At 41.6% G+C, this 26,047-nt stretch overlaps 1 protein-coding gene and 1 long non-coding RNA gene across 2 annotated transcripts in view; one reads left to right on the top strand and one right to left on the bottom strand.

Annotated features, from left to right (window-relative positions):
• Positions 1 to 5,872: 5,872 nt before the first annotated feature.
• Positions 5,873 to 16,891, bottom strand: tbx2b (T-box transcription factor 2b). The gene is made up of 7 exons (XM_088381282.1): positions 16,091 to 16,891; positions 15,296 to 15,563; positions 12,790 to 12,936; positions 11,805 to 11,881; positions 10,903 to 11,060; positions 7,340 to 7,923; positions 5,873 to 6,747 (listed from the first exon to the last, which is right to left on the bottom strand). Exons 1-7 carry the CDS (start codon positions 16,444 to 16,446, stop codon positions 6,325 to 6,327), a joined length of 2,013 nt encoding a protein of 670 aa, XP_088237408.1. The 5' UTR covers positions 16,447 to 16,891; the 3' UTR covers positions 5,873 to 6,324.
• The window catches only part of LOC148394788 (uncharacterized), a 25,432-nt gene continuing 16,272 nt past the window's right edge, over positions 16,888 to 26,047 (top strand). Inside the window, exon 1 of the long non-coding RNA XR_015859511.1 lies at positions 16,888 to 17,231. This is a non-coding gene — a long non-coding RNA (uncharacterized LOC148394788). The remainder of the gene's footprint in view (positions 17,232 to 26,047) is intronic.

Genomic DNA, 26,047 nt, shown 5'->3' with positions numbered 1-26,047 from the left:
AAATGGCGGCGCGGCGTATTAATGGATTTTACGGCCTCCAGGGGGTGCTCTAGCAGGAAGCAAGAGCGAGACAGAAGAAGAAGACGTGCTAGTTTGCGCATCACGCACACACCCTCACCACGGAAAGCACGCGAAGAAATTCATTTGATGCAGCTTTTGAATTAAAAGCAATCAATTTGGCTGTCAAAGACGGAAATAGAGCGGCGGCACGTAAGCTTGGCATCAATGAATCGTTGGTGAGACGTTGGAGACGGCAGAGTGAAGAACTGACACAATGCAAAAAGACGACAAAAGCTTTCAGAGGCAATAAAGGCAGATGGCCCGAAGTTGAAAACATTCTTGAAGACTGGGTGAACACACAGAGAGCAGACGGCCGAGGTGTTTCCACCGTGCAGATCCGACTGAAAGCCAAAACAATCGCCACCGAAAAGAAGATTGAAGATTTTAAAGGTGGACCATCGTGGTGTCTCAGATTTATGAGACGAAAGGGCCTGTCAATCAGGGCACGCACGACTGTGTGTCAGCAACTCCCTCCCGACTACGAGGAAAAAATTACAAACTTCCACAAATTCACACAAACATAGATAGCTGAGAATTCCATCGGACCAGACGAGATCATAAATATGGATGAAGTGCCTTTGACGTTTGACTTACCTCTCACTAGGACTGTAAACAGGAAAGGTGAATCCTCCGTCACGCTGAAAACAACTGGCCATGAGAGAATGCATTTCACTTGTGTTCTGAGCTGCACAGCATCCGGACAAAAGCTTCCACCAATGGTGATTTTTAAGCAAATGACTATGCAAAAAGAAAACCTCCCGAAAGGCATCGTCGTGAAAGTAAACACGAAAGGGTGGATGATGGAAAGCCTAATGAAGGAATGGCTGGCGGAGTGCTACGACAAGCGACCAGGAGGATTTTTTCACAGAAAAAAAAACACTGCTCGTTTTGGACAGCATGAGGGCCCATATCACAGATTCTGTGAAAGCTGCCATCAAGAGGACAAACTCAATTCCAGCTGTGATTCCTGGGGGAACAACAAAGTATTTGAAGCCACTCGATATCAGTGTGAATCGTGCATTTAAAGTGGCACTCCGAGTTGAGTGGGAGGCGTGGATGACCAGCGGCGAGAAATCATTCACCAAAACTGGCCGCATGCTAAGAGCAACTTTTGCTCAAGTCTGCCAGTGGATCCTGACTGCGTAGGGCAGTGTGAAAAAATCCACGATCACCAACGGCTTTCGAAAGGCTGGACTGCTGCGTGAGGAAGAGAACGGTGCGAGCACATCTTCGCCTCGAGACGAAAGTGACAGTGAGAGCGACAACGAAAAAGAGAGAGACGGTGTAAAAGTGTCTGACGAAGTCATCCTGAGTCTGTTCAAGTCTGACACTGAAGAAGACAACTTCAGTGGTTTTAGTGCACAGGAGGAAGATGAAGATAGCGATCAATGACTTTTCTGGTAGTCTGGTTATTTTTTTAACCAGCGGTGTTACTGCCGTTGTACTGCTGTGTTATTGCCGTGTTGTTGCCGTGTTACAGGCACTTTTTGAAAAAAGACATTTATTTACAGTAAGCGATCAATTACTTTTCTGGTAGGCTGGTTATTTTTTTAACCAGATGTGTTACTGCAGTTTTACTGTCGTTGTACTGCCAACGCAAGTAACATCTCAACAGACCCTTCGCACCCAGGTTGCAGCCTGTTTGAACTACCACTAAAACCAGCTGACACAGAGACAGCTTCTTCCCCCAGGCTGTCGCTCTGATGAACTCACACCACTCTTAGAGTTTCAGAGTCATTACTGTGCAATAACATCCCGCTTTCCACACCTTTTTTGTCTACACTGTTTGTACTGTGTCCTCTCTGCATCCATTGCAGCCTGGTCATCCTAGAAGAGGGACCCTCCCATCTGTGGTCTCTTCTCAAGGTTTCTCATTTCCCCTAGCTGGAGTTTTGAGTTTTTCCTTGCCTTCTTGGGAGTTTAAGATCAGTTTAAGATCAGGGGGTGTTTGAGAATATCTTTCGTTCTTCACATGTCCTGAGTGTTGTTGTTAGTCACCTAAATGTTGAACAGAGGCTGTGATTTACCGAAGTCAAATTCAAACATGGCGAATAAAAAACTCTTTAACTCTTGAATCTCTTGAATCTTGTTGCTGCTGTTACTGCCGTGCACTTTTTGGAAAAAATGCATATATTTACAGTAATTAAAAATTACTGTAAAAAAAATTGTGTGTATCATCTTTCTGTGTAAATATCTCATGTTACAACGTGGACACCTGCTTTTATACACGTCACTGGGGAGAAAAGTGGTGTGTTGATCGCATGTCCATCCGCCAGGCGAATAGTGCAGTATAATTCACTCAAATAAGACAACGAGATCAAGACGAACATTACTGAAAAGAAGCCTTTATACACAAACCGTCATTATGGGGGACAAAAGAAATGCATATGATGCCGCTTTTAAGCCAAAGGCAGTCGATGTTGATGTCATTGTGTTGTGTCTACTCTGGAGCGTATTTATGGATTTTTACGGCCTCCAAGGAGCGCTCGAGCAGGAAGCAAGAGCGAGACAGACGAAGAAGAGATAATGCGCCGAAGAAGACGTGCTCGCTTGTGTTTTGATCGTCTCGCGCATCACGCACACACTCACACTCACAAAGAAGATACATAATGAGATCAACACGGACATTACTGAAAGGAAGCTTTTATACACAAACCGTCATTATGGGGGACAAAAGAAACGCATGATGCCGCTTTTAAGTTATACGTTATATCGCTAGTTTAATGTAATTTAGCGCTTCGTGCATGAATAAGATAAGCATGAAGAGACCCTCACCACACTCGAAGAAATGCAAACGACGAAAAGCGACGACGAAAGAGAGACTGAGAAAGTGTGAGGCGAAGGATATCAAACGCTATTCCAATCGGACACTAACAAGGAAGACTTCGATGGTTTCAGTGCACAGGAGGAAGATGAAGACGGCTCTTTTTTTACTTTTACTGGTATGTTTTTTTTAACCAGCCCTATTAGTGCTGTGCTACCGTGTTGCTGCTGTGTTACCGCCGCGTCTCTGACTTTGCTGTGTTACGTCCGTGTTGCTGCGGTATTACTGCCGCGTCACAGGCAGTGTTTGGAAAGAAATGTTAAGGTATGTTATTAAAGCTTTAAAATAACTTTGTGTCCAGTCTTTCTTTGCTAATAACTCGTGTGCACACTTCCGCGTTGCTGCGGTACTACTGCTGCGTCACAGGCAATGTTTAGAAAGACATGTTCAAGTATGTTATTAAAACGTTAAAAAGGCCTTCTATGTACTGTCTTTCTTTGTAAAAAAAACTCGTGTGCACGTGCGGCTTATAGTCCGGTGCGGCTTATGTAAGAATATAACATAAATATCCCTGAATTTTAACAGGTGCGGCTTATAATCCGGTGCGTCTTGTAGTCCGACAATTACAGTATATGTGAAAATTCACATTTTCAAAATTCAAAAATCCGCAATCTAGTGAAACCGCGATAAACGAACCACGATGTAGACAGGGATTACTGTAATTTGAACTGCAACTGACGTCAGCGGCGCACGCGCAGCATTGTTTACATAAAGGACAAAGGATTCGATCACGGGATTTAATGACTTGGAGTGACAGAAATTGTTTGATAAAATTGTTTATAATTATAAGGGCCTGTGGAATAATTTGAACTGCAACTGATGACGTCAGCGGCGCAGCGCACACGCGGCGTTGATTACATAAAGGACGATCGATGGATTTACTGATTTGCAGTGAGACAGGTGGTTTGATAATATTGTTTGTATAATAGGAATTTGATATATATCTTGCAATCTATATAATCACAGTCACCTGCCTCTCGTTACCTGTCGTGTATTTAAGTCCTGTCTGCCTCTCACTCCCCTGTCCGACTATTCGCGTCTGTAGTCTTGTCTCTCGTCTCTGTTCTCGTCGCCAGTCTTTGTCTCTGTTAGTTTCTGTTCCTGTCTGCGATTCGGTCAGTCTGTTCCCCCTCATCTTCCCTCCCAACTCCGTTTTCCCTCAATAAACCCTGGTCCAAGCTGCATTTGGTCGCCTGGCTCCATTCCGAACCTGACACCATCACCCATTGTGAGACCTTTCAGGTATAGGTAAATCAACAAGAAGCTAGATAGGTAAACCTAAAAATTGATTATGGATTTTTGGCTCACATTTGGAGTGAAATATGTGGGCTGGATTCATTATAACAATTTACAATTTTATCAAATGACAGGATTTGCGGGAAAGCCAAGAATGAAATACATTGTCCATAACAAACTGAATAAGAAAATAAGTGGTTTTTCACATCACATTAAGTTAATAATAATAATGATAATAATAATATAGTGTCACGGTGGCGCACTGGTTTGTATGTCTGCCTCACAGTTAGGGTTGTGGGTTCGATTCCACCTCCGGCCCTCCCTGTGTGGGGTTTGTATGTTCACCCCGTGCCATCGTGGGTTTTTTCCGGGCAATCCGGTTTCCTCTCATATCCCCAAAACATGCTTGGTAGGCCGATTGAGCACTCCAAATTGCCCGTGGGTGTGAGTGCGGATGGTTGTTCGTCTCTGTGTGTCCTGCGATTGGCTGGCAACCAGTTCAGGGTGTCCCCCGCATACTGCACAAGGACGGCTGGGATAGGCTCTAGCACGTCCGCAACCCCCGTGGGGACAAAGCAGAACAGAAAATGGATGGATGGATGGATAATAATAATATTAATAATAACAATAACAGGCAGCACTGGTTAGCACGTCCGCTTCACAGTTCAGAGGTTGTGAGTTTGATTCCACTTCCGGCCCTCCCCGTGCCTACGTGGGTTTTCACAGGGTACTCCGGTTTCCTTCCACATGCATAGTAGGCTGATTGGACACTTCAAAATGCCCGTAGGTGTGAGTGTGAGTGTGTATGGTTATTTGTCTCTGTTTGCCCTGCGACTGTCTGGCAACCAGTTCAGGGTGTCCTCCGCCTGCTGCGCCATGAATGCTGGATTGGCTTTGGTAAACCCGTGACACCCGTGGGGACAAGCGCTATGGGATAATGGATGTATGGATAATAATAATAAATGAATAAAATAATCTCTGGTCAAATGTGGTTAAAGTGTTGTTGTATAATGGGTTTTTGGTATACATACACATTATAATTGATCATTCATACTGCTTATATAGATATACTATATACCCCCCACAGTTCAAAAATTCCATCCACCCATCCATTCATTTGACCCTATAAAAAAATAAAAGTGAATAGTTAACTGTACATAAATACATTAAAACGCTCTTGAATAAACTCCAAGACAACTTTTTACTTGCATATGGCCAACAGAGGGCGCTCCTGTCCAACAGTTGTTCATATGTAAACTGACGATGTTTCTCCAATTTGTAAATTATGTAAATATTACTAAAATGACACACACAACGCACGCGCACACGCACACACACGCGCACACACGCGCACACACACGCACACACACACACACACACACACACACACACATTTTCAACACAGAAGTTTTATTAAAAAGTGTGAGACAATCAGAAAAACGGACAACCAGGATAATTAGAAACATTTACTCATTAAATAAATCCATCAACTGACGTATCTTTAAATAAGGGATTGCTTTGATAGTCAATAGCCTGACTGAAGTTAAGTAACCTGAGGTGTTTTAAATCACATGAACCGGTTTCTCCGCTGCTCTGAAAATATTGCTGGATATACCGTAGACCAAATATGGCACACATGTCCCACAATCAGTGACTCAAAACACGTTTAAATTGTTGAAGAGCCTTTATGTAACGGAGTGGGTTAGAGAGCAAAGTGTGATATTCAAAATATATACACACTAGTACACACACTTAAATAATTCAATACCAATTGCATATAATTATTTACAGATTTATTTAGCTTCGCATTACATAAATTGATCAGAAATCCATTTCTCTTGAATAAAATTTCCCATGAATGCAATTAAAAGATCACAGCCTCAAACTGGTCTAGTTTTGTTGATGTTTTTGTTTGTTTTATACTATGAGGCCACTTAACCAAATAACCCCCCTCCACCCTAAACATACATAGGTTTATGTTACCTGTCAGGAAGATTCAGTCAGGGGATGAAAATTGGGAGGACATGGTTTGTTATAAATTTTTCCATTCTATATCACAGTTTTGGTGTTGGGCTTTTTACCAATGTAGAATTGTTTCAATAGCAATTCTTAATCAAAACATCACCTTAGTTGTTGTAGTTTGCTAAAAATAACAGAATAGTCCTCGCATCTGCAAGCCAAGCCATAACATACTGAGTCGTATATCACTCTGGAGAATGTTCTGCTGGGGATGGATCACTGTGACCCTCCAGGCCACTCAAAAGTTTCTGAATATTCTGTATTTCATTCAGAGAGTCTTTCGTTTTGGGAGACTTGACCCTCCCGTAGGATCCCCCATTCTTGTTGTGGCTGTTGTGTACTGGGGCTGGGCTGGTCTCCCGACTGCATGATTTAGAGCCTCGGTTGAGGTTACATTGCAGATTGGTTGTAAGTAGGCTAGAACTCTGAGACAAAGACATTGGGAGCCTATACGGGTTGAAGCGGAGACATGGTCGAGATGTGACCAGAAAAGGGTTTCTGGAGAATGGGCTGGAAGTGTTGGTTGCTGGGATGGCTGAGGCTGCAGCTGCTGCCATATAGGTGTAGGGATAGGGAAAGAAACCTCCAAACTGAGGCATGGGGATGCCCTGAAATGCAACAGGGTAAAGTGGATAATTATTGTTCAACCATACAGTCTAGTCAATAGATCAACTAATTACATGAACGAGTATTTTTTTAATTAAAACTTTTGTTGAAATGTTTGATTACTACTACTATTAATATTCAATTCAAACTATTGTTGAAAGTAAGGATTACTACTACTATTACTATTATTATTACTACTACTATCATTACTACTACTATCAATACTATGACTATTATTACTACAACTACTATTATTATCATTATCATTATCATTTGTAGTAGTGCTGGTAGTTTTTGTGACTAAACTGTAATCCTACGATGTTGATTCATATTCACATATTTTAATGATGTACTGATTTACAAATTCGAGTCATGGTAAGCCTTTGCCATGCAAAATTCTGCCATGCTCCTTGATTGAAAAAGTACATTTTTGAGAACTGATGAACCTATCCCCTAATAGTGCCAGGTTAGTGTACTGCTGAATCAGTGTAAAGTAAAACACCTCACAGTTACAGCCATAGAGTAGATATCAAACTTAACGGTGCAGGTGTATAGGTGTGCTAGATCATTTATAAAATGAATTGTCAGCCTTACCTGAGAGGCAAGGACATGCTGAGAGAAATGGAAGGGGAAGTCATTGGTGGTTCCTCCTGCTTCTTGAGAAGAAAGGTGGCTATTTTCCAAACTATTTGCTCCAGATACAGAGGCCAATAAATGACCCATTCCCATAGCAGAAAGGGCTCCATGGGTCATGGCAAACTGCCCAGGGTGAAACAAAAGTGGTGATCCGGTGTTTAGAGTGTTAAAGAACTGTTGGCTGTGGACGCCAGTCAGTGCCAAGCTTTGTAAATGACCTGACTTTAAGTGTGAAGGGCTTTCGGTCTGGACCACGAGTGGGGAGAAGTTGTCCTTAATAGCACTGATGCTTCCAGGTTCAGAGTCTTTAAACGACATATCAGCTGTGTTTTTACGATGCCTCATCTCAGCTTTGTATTGATCCATGTACCTTACATTGAGTGTGTGGTCATCTTTCATGTCCATATCAGGCCTTTCTCTGATCCGCTCCTCACATCGAGTGCTATAGGGAGACACAGGTTCAGTCCCCAGGCTGTTTGAGCTTGTGCAACGTTCACCATGATTTTCAAGCTCCTGTTCACTGTCAGTGCATGTTTTCTCATCTAAAACAACAAATATTACAAAAAGGCAAAACGGTTAGCAAGGTGATTGTGATACACAAGGCAAGGTGAATGCACAATACGTTTCCAAACACAGTAAAAATACTGATTTCAGCAATTTGTAGGCACCTATTTATAATTTGTTTTCATTTGTTCTTAGAACGATTCTAATAAACTAAGTAAAATAAAAAAATAACTGGGTGAAAATTAATAAAATATGAATATTAAAAATTATAAGAAGTCTTTACATAAAATCTATTTGCTGCCGTTGGGTTTGTTCCATTTTGCTAATGTTGCTGGTGGACACCGCCGGTAAGGGATCTCATCAAGCTGAAGAAAAAGTCCTATTGAGCCTTTTTGGCCCATGGGACTCTGGAGGCAGCTGACAGGTACCGGATGGCCAAACAAAACGAGGCTTCGGCGGTTGCTGAAGCATAACCCGGGCATGGGAGGAGTTTGACGAGGCCATAGAAAACAACACCAGAACGGCTTCAAAGACATTCTGGTCCACCATCCGACATCTCAGGAGGGGGAAGCAGTACACCGATAACACTGTGTAAAGTGGAGATGGGTAATTTTTACCTCGACTCAGGAAATTGTGAGATGGTGGGGAAAATACCTTCTCAATTCTACCAACATGCCTTTCATTGAAGAAGCAGAGCCTGGAGAGTCTGAGGCGAACTCTCCTGTCTCTCAGGTTAAAGTCACCAAGATGGTTAAAAAACTCCTTGGTGGAACCCCAGGGGTGGATGAGATCCACCCGGAGTCCCTAAAGGCTCTGGATGTTGTGGGGCTGCCCTGGCCTCTAAAACATCACGTGGACATCGGGTACAGTGCCTCTGGCTGCAGCCAGGGTGATGGTTTCCATTTCTAAGAAGGGGGACTGGAGGGTGTGTTCCAATTACAGAGAAATCACATTCCTCAGCCTACCCAGTAAGGTCTATTCAGGGGCACTGAATCGGAGGGTCCGTCGGGACGTCGAATCTCAGATTTAGGAGTATCAACTTGGTTTTTGTCCTGGCCGTGGAACTGTGGACTAGCTCTACACCCTCAACTGGGCCCATGAGGGTGCATGGGAGTTCGCCCAACCAGTCTACATGTGCTTCATAGACTTGGAGAAGGCGTTCGACCGTGTCCCTCGGGGAGTTCTTTGGGGGGAGTGCTTGGGGGGTGGGGTGCTTTCGGGGGGTACCGAACCCTTTGATAAGTCCCTATATCACCAGTGTCAAAGTTTGGTCCGCATTGCCACCAGTAAGAGGAATTTGATTACGCTGAGAGTTTGTCATCGATTCTGTTCATGAGTTTTATGGTCAGAATTTCTAGGCACAGCTGAGGCGTTGAGGGTGTCCAGTTTGGTGACCTCAGAATATCTGCTTTTTGCTGATGATGTGGTGCTGTTGGCTTCTTTACGCCATGATCTCCAGCTCTCACTGGAGTGGTTGGTAGCTGAGTGTGAAGCGGCTGGGATGAAAATCAACACTCCCAAATCAGAGACCGTAGTGTTCAGTTGGAAAAAGGTGGGATGCCATCTCCGGGTCAGGGAGGAGATGATGTGTATTTGTGTTATGAGGGATGGTGGGGCCTCAGCAGATCAACACCCTATTTCACAGTGTGCATAATTATTCGGCAGCTTGTTTTCCTCAGACAAAAAAGGACAAAAAAGAGGTTTAAGTGACTCTGAAAAGTCGAAAATTGTAAAAAGTCAGAAGAGTCAGAGTACTCTTAAAATTGATAAGATATTGGGGCGCGACCACAAATCCATCAAATGTTGCAAATTGTCAACAATGTCAAGAAATGTCTTTCGGTAAAAAAGACGCATATTAACTGCCAAAGATTTGAGAAAACTCAAACATGAAGTTACCAAGAATGCATCAGTGCTACCATATTCCAGAACGTCAATCTACCTGGAGTGCCCAGAAATACCAACTGTTTAGTGCACAGAGACATGTCCAGGGTACAGAAGGCTGACACCTGACCACCACAGAACAAGACATACATGTTGAAACATATCGACTGGGCCAGGAAATATCAAAAGACAAATTTTTCAAAGATCTTATGGAGTGGTGAAGGAATGTCTGGGAGACTCTGGTTGTTGCTGCACAAAAAGTCAATGGTCAACAGATCAAGAAAGTGACAGACTCCATGGATGAAAGTCTTATAACTGTTATTAAAAAGAAGGGTGGCTATATTGGTCATTGACTTTTTTTAAAAAAGTGATTTTGTAAATTTTGAGTTGTTTATTATCCTTTCTTCAACAAATGAAAATAATCAAGTGAGATGGCAAAATTTTAATTTTTACTTTAGTTGCATAATTTTGCACACTAATGGTTACCTAATAATTGTGAACACGGAAATTTTCCAAGAAAGCCAGAATCTCACTTTTACTCTCTTAAATATTCTAGATAGGCCAGAATCTCACTTTTGCTCTCTTAAATATTCAAGTTTAATTTTTTACACTTTGGTTGACCAGGTTTAGTTAAAAACAAAATGAATCCTCAAAAATGTCCCTAGTAATTGTGCACGCAAAATGCGTGTATTTGTAGTATTGTAGACAACGTTGTTGACTAGTTACAATACAGTTGTAAAGATCCGATGTTTTAAAATTTGAAATTTATTTACACAAATTTTATTTGAAGACCATTGTTGGTTGTCCACCTAAGAATGTATCAAAAATATATACATCAACCCTTAAAATGCTGAACTGTCAAAAGTATCACAACTTCACACTACCAGTGAGACATACACACAGCAATATACATATTAGTGTCGGCTGTCTGTGACGTCACGTGCATATCCTCCATTGTGAATGGGCTCAAGCCCTTGCCATGTTTTTACATTCTCTCTCGCTCTCTCGCTCTATACAGACTCGGCCGGGGATTGAACCCACAACCTCCCAGTCTCATACCACAAGGCCACTGAGCTGGTTTCAAATATATTAGAGCAAGTCAAGTAAAATAAATTGTAAAATAACCCATTTCTCACCTCGACCGGGCATGTTGAACCACGGTGGGCTTCTACCCGCTCCCAGTGGGGAATGAATGGCGTCTCGAACAGTTGGAGTTTCACTTGACGCATCTGAGTCCCCGCCATCCCTGCGCTGGTCGTCAAACATCCGCATCGATGGCAGACTTAATTGTTTCCTGCCAACGACAACATTTATAGTAATAGTAGTAATAATAGCATATAGTAGTATGTATATATAGCAGGGGTCACCAACCTTTATTAAACTGAGGGCTACTTCCTGGGTACTAAGGCAAAGGGCTAGCAGTTTGACACACACTTCTGAAATAGACAATTTGCTCAATTTAGCTTTAACTACGTGTTATTATTAATTGTTATTTCCAGTTCACATGTAAGTGTGATTTAAACAAGAATAGCAAAAATAACATAAAATAAATAGATGCAGCTAATTGAGCTAATTTGGGAACAGCCCTGCGGGCGACTCACGCTGTCCTCACGGGCGACCTAGTGCCCGCGGACACCATGTTGGTGACCCCTGACATAAAGTATATAATATCCATCCATATTTCGAACCGCTTTCCCTCTTGAGGGTTGCAGGCGTGTCGGAGCCTATCCCATCTGACTTTGAGCAGTAGTTGGGGGATGCCCTGAACTGGTTGCAGGGCACACATAGACAAAAAAAAACAAAAAAAAAAAACATTCACACTCACAATCACACCTATGGGCAATTTAGAGTGCTCAATCGGCCTACCATGCATGTTTTTGGGATGTGAAAGGAAACCAGAGAACACAGAAGAAACACATGCAAACTCCACACAGGAAGACCAGAGCCGAACTCGAACTCTTGACCACTGTGAGGCAGATGCGCTAACCAGTCGACCAATAATAATAATAATAATAATAATAATTATAATGATGATAACCTTTTCTCTCTTCTTCCGTTCCCAGTGTCTCTGAATCCTTTGGCAAATGGATTGTTGTCAATCTTAAGTTGTGTTATCTGTCAGTGATAAGAGCAGCAAAGATTAAAAAAAAAACACTGTCTTGTTGTTACTCTTAGATTTATTCACGTTTCCTACAAATAAAGATTAAAATAGAGAGCCCAACACTTTTGGATTTACATAAAAGGCTTTATACTCATAGGGCCTCTGATTAAACATTTGCCAACAAAATAATTCTTTTAGGCTGTTACTCCAAAGAGCAAAGAAAACCCGTGCATACACACACTCACACACTCTCTGACACACGCTCTGAAACACTCTCTCTCTCGCTCACATGCGCACGCACACGCACGGGCTGCAATACTTCGACAGATAACTGTGGCGTGAATAATTAATCTGCTGCTTGTATTACGAATATAGCAAGGCATTCCAGAAATCTTTAAATTCCAGTGTCAGTCCATTTACTATCAATACTTGGATGCTTTACTCCAATATGTTTCTTAAACAAAGCATTTAAGGCGTTTTCTATTTCAACAAGGAGAGTTTTAGTATCAGTCTTCGTTAGCTGCAGTCCTTTGTTGATCAAGAGTCCTCGACATAATCCCTCGTTTATATTTGAATTTCGCCAGACTTAATTCCAATGAGCGTTTGTGAGGTGAAAATCTGGTATGAGCAAAATAACCCCCATCTAAATCTTCACTTCAATTCAGTTTTGATCTTCAATCCAATTTTCAATCATTAGGTCTAGATCATTAAAATGGGTAATTTCTGAAAAGCCGAAAATTTTGCTGTATGAATAATAAATATGATTTCTCACAATATTTACTGCTAATATTTTCTATTATTGCAGACAATGGACATAGTGTTTTGTGTAATGTTAGGGAATTGGGAAAAAATAATTAAGATCATCATGTATATTAATTATAACAGTACCAATAGAGGCACCTGAGTATGCAAACTGACTCACCTTGTCGTTCTGATATGCTGTCACAGCCACAAACTCAGTCTCCGGAAAAACATATGTTCTAAATGTGCTGTAAGGGAGCTTCAAGATGTCGTTGGCACGCACAATGTGGAATCTTGGCTGATACTTGTGCATTGAATTTAGGATGGTCTGTGGCAATAAAGAAATAAGACACAAATAATCAATATACAAACCGGATTCGGTTGAAGTTGGGAAATTGTGTCAAATGTAAATAAAACCAAAATACAACTATTTGAAAATCTTTCTCAACCCATATACAATTGAATACACTACAATGACAACATATTTAAGGTTTTTGCCAAAGAATAATTAAATAAAAATTTCATGGCTGCAACACGTCGAGTAGAAGTTGGGAAAGGTGGCAAAAAATACTGCGAAAGCTGAGAAAAGCTCATCAAACACCTATTTGGAACATCTCACATGTGATCAGGCTAATTGGGAACAGGTATTATACCCATAATTGGGTATAAAAGGAACCTCCCCAAACATGCTCAGTCATTCACAAGCAAGGATGGGGCGACGTTCACCACTTAGTCCACAACTGCGTGAGAAAATAGTTGAACAGTTTAAGAAAAAAATTTCTCAAAGCAAAATTCAAAGCAAACATCTACGGTCCAATATATCATCAAAAGGTTCAGAGAATCTGGTGAAATCCCTGCACGTAAGCGCCACGGCCGGAAACCAAGACTGAATGACCGTAACCTTCGATCCCTCAGACGGCACTGCCTTAAAAACCGACATGAGTGTGTAAAGTATATCACCAAATGGGCTCAGGAAAACTTCAGAAAACCACTGTCAGTAAATACAGTTCGTCACTACATCAGTAAGTGCGGGTTAAAACTCTACAATGCAAAGCAAAAGCCGTTTATTAACAACATCCAGAAACGCCGCCGGTTTCTCTGGGCCCGAGCTCATGTAAAATGGACTGATACACAATGGAAAAGTGTTTTGTGGTCTGATGAGTCCACTTTTCAAATTGTTTTTGGAAACACTGGACGTTGTGTCCTCCGGACCAAAGAGGAAGCGGACCATCCGGACTGTTATCAACACAAAGTTCAAAAGCCAGCATCTGTGATGGTATGGGGGTGCATTAGTTCCCATGGTATAGGTTACTTACATTTCTGTGAAGGCAACATAAATGCTGAAAAGTACATACAGATTTTGGAGCAACATATGCTGCCATCCAAGCGACATCTTTTTCATGGACGCCGCTGCTTATTTCAGCAAGATAATGCCAAGCCACATTCTGCACGTGTTACAACAGCGTGGCTTCAAAGTAAAAGAGTCCAGGTTCTCCCCTGGCCCGCTTGCAGTCCAGACCTGTCTCCCATTGAAAATGTGTGGCGCATTATGAAGCGTAAATTTGGACAGGGAAGACCCCGGACTGTTGAACAACTGAAGCGGTTCATCAAGCAAGAATGGGAAAGAATTCCACATGAGAAGCTAAGAGAATTAGTCTACTCTCTTCCAAAACGTTTATTGAGTGTTATTAAAAGGAAAGGTGGTGTAACGAAGTGGTAAACATGCCCTTTTCCCAACTTCTACTGCACGTGTTGCAGCCATGAAATTCTAAGTTAATTATTATTTGAAAAATAAAATAAAGTTTTTGAGTTTGAGCATTAAATATGTTGTCATTGTAGTGTATTCAATTGAATATAGGTTGAAAAGGATTTTCAAATCATTGTATTTTGTTTTTATTTACATTTTACAAAATTTCCCAACTTCAACTGAACCCGGTTTGTATGTGTGTGTGTGTGTGTGTGTATATATATATATATATATATATATATATATATATATATATATATATATAGCCTGATAATGTTAATTACTATACATTGAGAGAACAAATTTTGTGAATTTAAATCTATGCAACTTGCATTGAATTTAGGATGGTCTGCGGCAATAACAAAACAATAAAAGACACAAGCAAGCAAGCAATATATATTATATATATATATATATATAATATATATATATATACATTTATTATTAGTATAGTATTACTTTTTAAAAGAGGGACATTAAAAATCTTGATAATGTTAATTGCAATTAATTATTACATTGAGAGAACAAATAAATCTATGGAATTTGCATCTCATTTTTATGAATAATTATAAGATAAATTGTTGCTAAAGAAGACACCAACTTAGATTGCTTTGACCAAAATTCCCATATTTTCTCATAATTGTCCCACTGGACTGATTTTGCTTTACTGGCAGTAATATAATATAATATAATATAATATAATATAATATAATATAATATAATATAATATAATATATAATATAATATAATATAATGTAATATAATATGAGTCAATATTTTTTTGTTTCATTCAAGTGCTTTCTTTCATTTAATCATCAAAAATTGTCATAAAAACGATTTAACACCAAATAATTAATTACCCAGCAAAAAACAATCATAATCTGAAGATATGCGCTTCCTTAGGAGAATTCAAAAGAAAAAAAAAAAGACTTGTACTCACAAATCCGTGCTTATCTGATATGTTATTGGTGAGTTTGAGTTTATGAAAAGCAACAGACTTGGCCATCCACTGCTCCCCAGTGGCTGGACTGTCCGGGTGGATGTACATTCTCTTCGGCATCTCTGGGTCGGCCTTGCCCGCGACCATCCAGCGGGAGTTGTGAAACTTGTAGCGGCAGTCATCCGCTGCCACGATATCCATTAGCAAAATATATTTGGCTTTTTTGTCTAGCCCATTTATTCGCACTTTGAACGGTGGAAACATTCTCCTATAAAGGAAAGACATTCATGTCAGATGCGACCAAAGGCCCAAGAGAAATAATTTAATTAAACGCAATTGGTGAAAGCTGCGCGTTGGTGTTTCTTTTGTCTCTGCAAGTGTTTCTTGATTTATCAAGATTTGATTTATCTGCATCATTGTGTGTCCTTGTATCTTATTTATTGCTCCAATCGTCGCTGTTTCCAAGTGTTTGTTTTTGTACTAAATTCTTACTAACCAAATGTAGTTAATAATTTAATCTGAATCAATAAATGTATCAGCCGTAATTTAAATGTAATGAATGCTAATTTCATTTTACTTTTATTTGTTCTACTATTTAAGTACCCCCCCCTTCCACACGCACGCAATTATTTGACGGATTAAAAATAATAATTAAGTAGAAATGGTAAAATAAGACTAATTTCCCTTTACAATACACACATTAATCCACATTACTTCTATATTGACGAATCTTTCCTTTTACTTTTTTTATACAGTAAAAAGTAGTGCTGGGTCACGAGTCTGTATAATTCTTACCTTCCCGATTTAGTAATAACCATTTCAGTGCCGAGTTTATGAAACTGGTCCCAAAGATCCTTGGCTTCCAAAGTAACTTTGGGATCATCGTCCACTTCTCCTTCAGGCTCCAAGCTTTTAATGCTGCGGATTTGAGCAGCCTGGTGGTGGTCCAGCGCCGGGTGGAGTCCCGTTTCCGCGCCAGCTAAACTGTGTTCCGAGATAGACTTGGTGAGTGCCCGAGGGGTAAGGCTGAGCGCCGGGAAGAAAGAGGGTTGAGCGGCCGCTAAGAAAGCGGACATAGGGAAGTCGGTGGGCCGGTGCGCGTGGAAAGGGTGATATGCCATTTCAGTCCCAGTAAAAGATGGATCTCTCATCGGTGCATCAAAAAAACAAAAAACAAATCTAAATCAAAATCAAAATTGTTATTAAATCACTACCTATTATAGGCTATCTTAGTCAGTGTCAGTACAATGGCCTTGTCCGTTACACTGCATGTTACTCAAACATTTCGATTTTCTACTCGATTTCCTTATAGTCTCCCGTCCTTTAGTGTGATTCGCGGAGCGTTGCCAGATCCCAGTTGTGCAGTCTCCCTCCGAAGGAAGTGAACCGTTCCTTTGCTTCAGTCATCCCACGCTGACAGGAGAGACGTGTCCCCGTTCACTGCGGGACTGGAACCAATCTCATATTGGAAGGATGTTCCTGCCTCTACCCCCACTTAATGAACCAAATGCCTTTGATTGCTGATTTTACGCTTTCTGGACCAATTGCGGGCCTCTATAGGCGTGGCTATGACAGTTCTGGTCAGGCTCTATCAGAAGAGTAGCGACAAGAAGTGTCGGAAGCATTACTTGTGAGAAAACATGTAAACATGACAAAATAAGTAACCAATGACAGGAAAGATCATGAAATCCCACCCTCATCTTGGAGCCTAATCGGGTCAGTACTCAGCTGTGGGCCAAATTAGGCGTCACCTCACTCCCTTTATTGTCCACCAGCGGAGCAAGCAGTTTTCAGTGTTGAATAATTACTTTTACAAAACGGAGAAGCACTGGCAATTAGTTCAAGGAGTTCCCCGCCTTTTGCTCAAATTCAGCAGAGATGTGCTTGTGCTTACCCGTGAGTCGTGTCATCCCAAAGTGAGGAAAGCAGATATACTGTACGTACATTTTCATGCCTGATTTTATTTTAGTTACTTTACGTATATTTTGAATGCGGAGTACTTCACCTTCTCATGTGATTATGATTTTTTTTTTCTGCTGAGATTGTTTTGGCATCGGAGGTCCAAATTTACTCGGGCACGGAACATTGCGTGATTGTCGTGGAACGACAGAGACAGCAGCTGTAGCGGGAAGCAGTAGTAACATCTTAATATTGAAACTAAAAATTGCAACATTCAGGGGAAACGAAGCTACCGAATTACTAATTGAACATAAAGGAGAACTGTGAGTTTATTCTTTGATCTTGTGCAAGGTTATTATTATTAAAAGAGTTCGCTCTTTATTTAAATATAATGGTCAATCTGCAAACACTGAAAATCTTATGTAATATGATTTATTTCATTGTCTCTACGTGCATGGAATTGCTGTGCATATATATATATATATATATATATATATATATATATATATATATATATATATATATATATATATATATATATATATATATATATATATATATATATATATATATATATATACATAAAGCTCTTCAAAGTAGGTCGCTCACTTTGCTATAGCTTAAGAGGCGCCAGTCAGCTCGCAGTTTGAACAATTGCTTGTCTCTTCATATTTAGCCTGGGGTCCTGCGTGTGTGTAACGCCGTGCAATCATCAACAGCTGCATCTGCGGCTCCATTCTTCTTTGGCCATCACTTAGTTTCGAAACATTTGTTGATTATTTTAAATGACACTACACGTCAATGTAATTACTGTTCTATTCAAGGAATAGCATAAAATGCTGTAAGCTTAATCAGCATTACACAACATTCCGTGTGGTTTATTTGTGAATAAAATCTGCTATGCGTAACCCAGGCTCAATGTGAGGCTGTTTAGGAATCCCAAAATCCCAAATGTAAACAGCACAAGACCGCTGGAAGAATTAGGGGGAGACTAAAAATTATTATTATTATTATTATTATTATTATTGGAAGAATTGGGGTAGACCAAAAAATATTTGATAATTTCATTTACACAACACTAGTTGCACTGCATCCTATGTGCCTAACATTAATTACTACAAAAAATGTTTTGTAATTTATTATTATTATTATTATTATTATTATTATTATTATTATTGAACTCAAATAAATCAGAGGTAGTACGTATATAATACTTCGTGGACTTTATGTTTGTGGGATTTGCATCATCATTAAACGACTGAATTTGACATGATTGTCATCCTGCACCTGGCTTGTATGACATGACTGGAATGACAGACTGACCAGGCAATCCGAACGAAGAAAGAATGGTTACTCCCCTTTGTGTAGTTACGCCAAAGTATGTACTGTTTATGCTCTGTCTTGGATTTATAAACAATCATGCAGGGTGAATGAAGAAAAAATAGGCTTACTGATGAGTCACATTTCTGAGTTGTTCTGAGCTTTCAGCTCCTAGTCAAGTCAAGTCAAGTTTATTTGTATAGCCCTAAATCACAAACAGTCTTAAAGGGCTTCACAAAGACAAAAATTGACAATTATTCTCAAAGCATCCCCTGATCTTAAGCTCCCAAAAGGGCAAGGAAAAACTCAAAAAAACCCTGCCAGGGGAAAATGAGAAACCTTGAGAAGGGACCACAGATGGAAGGATCCCCCTTTCAGGATCACCAGGTTGTAATGGATGCAGAGAGGGCACAAGTAATACATAATATGAAAATCAATGAATAAATGGATGTCGGAGGTGCCCTCGATTGTCCTGGCAGTGTCTTCAAGGAGGTTGAGCTGCAGTTTCCTCATCTTGAATTGGTCCCCAAGAACCCAGCTAGCCGCTATCAGCTTTTGCGCCACCTAACCCCCTCCCCAGCCAGGGAGGGGGTGGGCAGAGAGAACAAAACAAACTCCGGCCGAATCGGCCACTACAAGTTAGTTAAAGGCCATCTCATAGAAATGTGTCTTTAAACGTTTCTTAAATGTTTCTACTGAGGTAGTAGTTCTAATATCCATTGGTAGGGCATTCCAAAGCTCTGGAGCCCGAATAGAGAATGCTCTAGAACCTGCAGACATTTTCTTGGCCCTCGGTGTAACTAAAAGACTAGCGTTTTGCGAACGAAGGTTACGAGACGGAACATAAGGAACGACTAGGTCGACGAGATATGAAGGCGCTAAGCCATGCAGTGATTTATAGGTTAGTAGAAGAACCTTGAAGTCACATCTTAAATGGACCGGGAGCCAATGTAAGTTGGCTAATATTGGGGTAATGTGATCAAATTTTCTAGTCCGTGAGAGCAGCCTCGCAGCAGCATTTTGCACTAACTGTAGACTTTCGATGAGGGACTTAGGAAAACCAGAGAATAATACATTACAGTAGTCCAGGCGCGACGTGACGAACGCATGTATAAGCTCCTGGTTTGACAATAATTTATTGGCAGTCAGTATATAACTTCAGCATTTATAAAAAACATAAATACAAAAACTGGGATGGAAAGAGAGTAGAATTATCGTAAATTTACATTGTCAGTAGCCTATATCAATATAAATATACAAATATATTCAAATTTACACTGCCCCAACATAGTGTTCATTCATTCAGCTCCATCAATTATCGAAGATCGTCTTTTTCCTGCCTTTGACAGGTGTTTTTCTTTTATCTCCTCATCTTCTCTTTCCACATCCTGCACCATCCTCTGCTATATTTAGCTGGTAGACTGAAGTCATGGCGTTAGACAGTTTAAGACATGTCATAGTCTGTCATATTTCCCCTTGTCACCCAACAACCAGGGGTCGTCACCTCCTCCTTTTCTTCCTTTTCTCCTGCTGCTGCAAGGATTTCCTCCTCTCCCCTTCATCACCATCTCCGCATCAGCGCACGCACACACACAAACACAGGGGCGTGATTCTAATCTAATGAAATATCACTTCATTACCACAAGTTACCTGGCAGCTCTAGAGGTAAAATTTTGGACATTTAAATTGGAACCCTTCTTCTCAATGGCCTCGCTGGCAGTCCACCATATGGGGGTGCTATATTTAAATAGATTGAAAAGGGGCACATTCCTGTCACATGAATGTGGAGAGCTGTCTTCAGGAACGCACATTTTCATGTTTTTCATTTCCATAAGCTACTCCCAAATATACAAATCTAAAATCACACAAAAAAAAACTCTGCCTCAAGTTTTCAGTCCTTCACAGTGAGATTTAAGATGAACAAATGAATATTTTCAGTCCTTCATAGTGAGATTTAAGATGAACAAATGAATATTTACAAAGAATATATTCACCCTATGTAAGTATTTATAATAAGATACAGAATATTTAAATTTCTTCACGCAATTTTCCCACAACTTTAACTTCAAAATCATAGACATATTTAGGGTATCAAAATTTGCTAAAATAATGGCACAAAAAAATCACGGACTTTGTTTTTACAAGAAATGTACCACTATGGGTTAACATTTCTCTTGTGACTACCGTATTTGCCGGTGTATTGGTCGACCTTTTTCGATCCAAAATCGACCGAAAAAAATCGACCTCGACTTATACACCGAGTCATAAAATTTAACTTCGTATTCATCGCTTCAAATGTGATGGTAACCAAGGCCGTTTCTCATGCATCTCATTGTGCGTTGCACTTAGAAAATTTGAACCGGGCGGCGTGCGCGAGTGCGCGGCCCGCTGGAAGTCGAATGAGGCGCCGCCACCACCTCCGCGGTGCTTATAAACAGCCGATCCGCTCGGCGGGGGCTATTTTCGGCCACTTGGCTCGTGCGCACGGCCTCCCGGATGTGCCGGGCGGGTGCGCGAGCTCGCCGGCCGCTGGAAGTCGAATGAGACGCCGCGACCACCTCCGCGGTGCTTATAAACAGCCGATCCGCTCGGCGGGGGCTATTTTCGGCCACTTGGCTCGTGCGCACGGCCTCCCGGATGTGCCGGGCGGGCGCGCGAGCTCGCCGGCCACTGGAAGTCGAATGAGGCGCCGCCACCACCTCCGCGGTGCTTATAAACAGCCGATCCGCTCGGCGGGGGCTATTTTCGGCCACTTGGCTCGTGCGCACGGCCTCCCGGATGTGCCGGGCGGGTGCGCGAGCTCGCCGGCCGCTGGAAGTCGAATGAGGCGCCGCCACCACCTCCGCGGTGCTTATAAACAGCCGATCCGCTCGGCGGGGGCTATTTTCGGCCACTTGGCTCGTGCGCACGGCCTCCCGGATGTGCCGGGCGGGTGCGCGAGCTCGCCGGCCGCTGGAAGTCGAATGAGACGCCGCGACCACCTCCGCGGTGCTTATAAACAGCCGATCCGCTCGGCGGGGGCTATTTTCGGCCACTTGGCTCGTGCGCACGGCCTCCCGGATGTGCCGGGCGGGTGCGCGAGCTCGCCGGCCGCTGGAAGTCCAATGAGGCGCCGCGATCTCCTCCGCGGTGCTTATAAAGTGCCGATCCGCTCGGCTTGGAGCTATTTCCGGCCTCCCGTTGGTGCCGGGTGGCGTGCGCGAGCTCGCCGGCCGCGATCTCCTCCGCGGTGCTTATAAACAGCCGCATGCGCACGGCCTCCCGGAATTTGAACACATTTCGTCAATAAATTTCGCATATTGAATTTTGAAGTTTAATATAATGCAACAATTGAGCTCGACTTATACAAAGGATATATCATAAAATCGTAAATTTCCGTCGAATTTTAGGGGGTCGACTTATACACCGAGTCGACCTGTACACCGGCAAATACGGTAACTAAATGTGATTAATCTGGGAGTGGCTGGTGGTGTCGGGGTACACGCGCTTGTCTTGACACCGTGAGTTCGATTCCCACATATGACGGTGTGAATGTGTGTGAGTGACAGTGTGTATGTGTGTGTGAGTGACGAAAAAAAATTACCGTATTGGCTCGAATATAAGACGATGTTTTTTGCATTGAAATAAGACTGAAAAGGTGGGGTTCGTCTTACATTTGGGGTACAGACATTATACCCATTCACTTGTGCGCAGCGGTAAGTTAAAGGTTGCTGGTGTGTGTAGTGTACATGGGTTGCACTTTGGTTGCGTGAATGTGATTCTTGTGTGTGTGATTATTGTATGAAGCGTGTGAAGGGTGTGTGGAGTGTGTGTGTGTGTGGTGTGTGTGTGTGTGTGTGTGTATGTGTGTGTGGTGTGTGGTTCTGCAACAGACAGAAATACAGCACGTAAGTCAATGCTCAACTTCTGACGTTTACACAACACTAGTAGACGTGACGTTACATAACTAACTGTGCGTAACGGTTCCGCTATACTAAATAACCATAAATGAAATACTCTTGGCAACACGCCAAACATAAGTCATTGAGATAACAATATATATATATATATATATATATATATATATATATATATGTATATATATATATATATATATATGTATATATATATATATATATATATGTATATATATATATATATATATATATATATATATATGTATGCTTTACCTCCAAAGGTGGTAGAGAATGACCAAGCCAAGATCCTCTGGGACTTCCAGATCCAGACAGACAGAATGGTAATGGCGAACCAACCGGACATTGTGGTGGTGGACAAAGAGCAGAGGAAAGCCGTTGTGGTTGACATAGCCATCCCAAATGATGGTAACATTAGGAAAAAGGAACATGAGAAACTTGAGAAATATCAAGGGCTCAGAGAAGAGCTGGAGAAGACCTGGAGAGTTAAGACTTCAGTGGTACCTGTGGTCATTGGAGCACTAGGGGCAGTAACCCCCAAACTGGAGGAGTGGCTGAAACAGATCCCAGGAAAAACATCTGACATCTCAGTCCAGGAAAGTGCAGTACGAGGAACAACAAAGATACTGCGTAGAACCCTCAAGCTCCCAGGCCTCTGGTAGAGGACCCGAGCTTGAAGGGAAAAAGAGACCACCCACGGGGGGTGAGGAAAAGTTTTTTTTTTTTTTTTTTTTTTTAATATATATATATATATATATATATATATATATATATATATATATATATACGTACATATATATATATATATATATATATATATATATATATATATATATATATATATACGTACATATATATACGTACATAAAAAAAAAGAGACCACCCACGGGGGGTGAGGAAAAGTTTTTTTATATTTATATATATATATATATATATATATATATATATATATATATATATATATATATATATAGTGATATATATATATATATATATATATATATATATATATATATATATATACATCACTATATATATATATATATCACTATATATATATATATATATATATATATATATATATATATATATATATATATAGTGATATAATATATATATATATATATATATATATATATATATATATATATATATATATATATAAAAAAAAAACTTTTCCTCACCCCCCGTGGGTGGTCTCTTTCTCCCTTCAAGCTCGGGTCCTCTACCAGAGGCCTGGGAGCTTGAGGGTTCTACGCAGTATCTTTGCACTGCACTTTTCTGGACTGAGATGTCAGATGTTTTTCCTGGGATCTGTTTCAGCCACTCCTCCAGTTTGGGGGTTACTGCCCCTAGTGCTCCAATAACCACAGGTACCACTGAAGTCTTAACTCTCCAGGTCTTCTCCAGCTCTTCTCTGAGCCCTTGATATTTCTCAAGTTTCTCATGTTCCTTTTTCCTAATGTTACCATCATTTGGGATGGCTATGTCAACCACAACGGCCTTCCTCTGCTCTTTGTCCACCACCACAATGTCTGGTTGGTTCGCCATTACCATTCTGTCTGTCTGGATCTGGAAGTCCCAGAGGATCTTGGCTTGGTCATTCTCTACCACCTTTGGAGGTGTTTCCCACTTGGATCTTGGGACTTCCAGTCCATACTCTGCACAGATGTTCCTGTACACTATTCCAGCTACTTGGTTATGGCGCTCCATGTATGCTTTACCTGCCAGCATCTTACACCCTGCAGTTATGTGCTGGATTGTCTCAGGACCTTCTTTGCACAATCTACACCTGGGGTCTTGTCTGGTGTGGTAGATTTGGGCCTCTATTGCTCTGGTGCTCAAGGCCTGTTCTTGTGCAGCCAGGATCAATATCTGCAGTCTTGGGTGACTGTTCTATCCACCAGGAGTTGATGTTTTGCTCCTCTGGTATTTTTACCAATCCCTTTCTGAGCAGTGCTCATGTATTGATCCATGTGCCTGCTGATCTTATCTGATATTATGCCCGACATCAGCTTCCATGTTGTGGAGAGGCAGGTGATTGGCCGGTAGTTGGATGGGACTGTACCCTTTGATGGATCCTTCTGGATCAGGATCGTACGCCCTTGGGTTAGCCATTCAGGGTGAGTCCCATTAGCAGCTGGTTCATTTGTGCTGCCAGGCGCTCATGGAGAGTTGTAAGTTTCTTGAGCCAGTAGCTGTGGATCATGTCAGGGCCTGGTGCTGTCCAGTTTTTCATTCCTGAGACTCTTCTCTGGATGTCTGCCACTGGTTACTGGGTTCTGTTCAGGGAGCTTGCTGTGGTCCTTTCTCAGAGCCACCAGCCACTGTGCACCCCTCTTATGTGATGCCTCCCGCTCCCATATATCCTTCCAGTACTGTTCAGTTTCCAGCCTTGGTGGGTCTGCTCTGCTGTTATTCCCCTGCTACTGAGCGTACACTTTCGCTGGTTGTGTTGTGAACAACCTGTTTATTCGTCTGGCTTCATTCTCTCTTGTGTACCTCTTGTGTACCTCCAAGCTGGCCAAGGCTTGGAGTCTTTGTTTGGCAGTTTCGAGTGCTTCAGGTATGGGCATCTGGCTGTATTTCTTGGGAACTTGCTTTTTCATTGCACCTTTCTGGGCCTCTGTCATTTGGCTCACTTCTCTCCGTGCTATCTTGATTTTGGCCTCCAGCCTTCTCTTCCATGGTGGGCAGTGTTGTGGTCGCATATGGTCATTCTTCTTGTAGCCAAGCATTTCTAGGATCACTGCTGCTGAGGTGTATATCAGCTCATTGGTTTCAGTGATGGTAGCCGTAGGAATTGTTGTCAATTGTTCACATCTTCTAGGAGACTTTCTGAGGGTACTTAACTTAGCCTCTGCAGTGTGTATCTAGGTTCCCGAGCATTCATTCTCACCGTGATCTTGTTCTTCAGGTCAGTTGCTGCCTCGTTCAGCTTGATTGTGCTTATTGGGGTTTCGTGCCCAACCTCTGGACTTTTACATGGATTTAGCTCGTCTCTGACCTGGTGCTCTGGTTGGCCTTTGCTATGGCATTTGTGTTGTATCTCATCAATCTCGAGGTGTGATAGCAGGTGCCGTTTATGGATATTGGAACATTGAGCTACTAGTTGCTGTTGACTGTGGGTATTGAAGTTGCCATTGTTCCCGCATTCTCCGCATGTAACACCTCTCGCTTGGGTTGCTGGAGTAGTAGCATTCCAACAGATCCTTATTCTCGCATCTCGCCCATTTGTGTCTTGTTCCAGTAGCCCATTTTTCATCAGGGTGCTCTGGTTCCCCAGCAGCTGACGCAGACCTTGTTTGTCCGGGCGACGTCTGAGCCGGCATGTCTTTCGTTTCTTGTACTCTCATTATCTCTGAGGTAGGCGGTATCGTTAAGGGTCTTGCCTAAGGACCCACACTGACTGTTGGTAAGGTAATCGCTCATTGCTCATATTGTGCCCCTGCCGGGAATCGAACCCGGGTCTTCCGTTTGTAAGTCATGTCACTTACTGATTGAGCTAGTCAGCTATATATATACACGTATATATATATATATATATATATATATATATATATATATATATATACACACACACACACACAATACACTATATACACAAGACGGGTGAATG

This window comes from Syngnathus floridae, chromosome 7 (assembly GCF_059516105.1).
Source record: "Syngnathus floridae isolate MCC-2025c chromosome 7, RoL_Sflo_1.0, whole genome shotgun sequence".
In the NCBI taxonomy this organism is placed as follows: Eukaryota; Metazoa; Chordata; class Actinopteri; order Syngnathiformes; family Syngnathidae; genus Syngnathus; species Syngnathus floridae.
This window is presented reverse-complemented; position numbering and strand designations above follow the sequence as displayed.

Coding starts and splice junctions, on each gene's coding strand:
- tbx2b (XM_088381282.1), bottom strand. CDS start 16,446: ATGAGAGATCCATCTTTTACTGGGACTGAAATGGCATATCACCCTTTC. Junction 15,564..16,090: donor GTTATTACTAAATCGGGAAG/GTAAGAATTATA, acceptor TTTCCTTTATAG/GAGAATGTTTCCACCGTTCA. Junction 6,748..7,339: donor AGCATGTCCTTGCCTCTCAG/GTAAGGCTGACA, acceptor GTTGCATTTCAG/GGCATCCCCATGCCTCAGTT.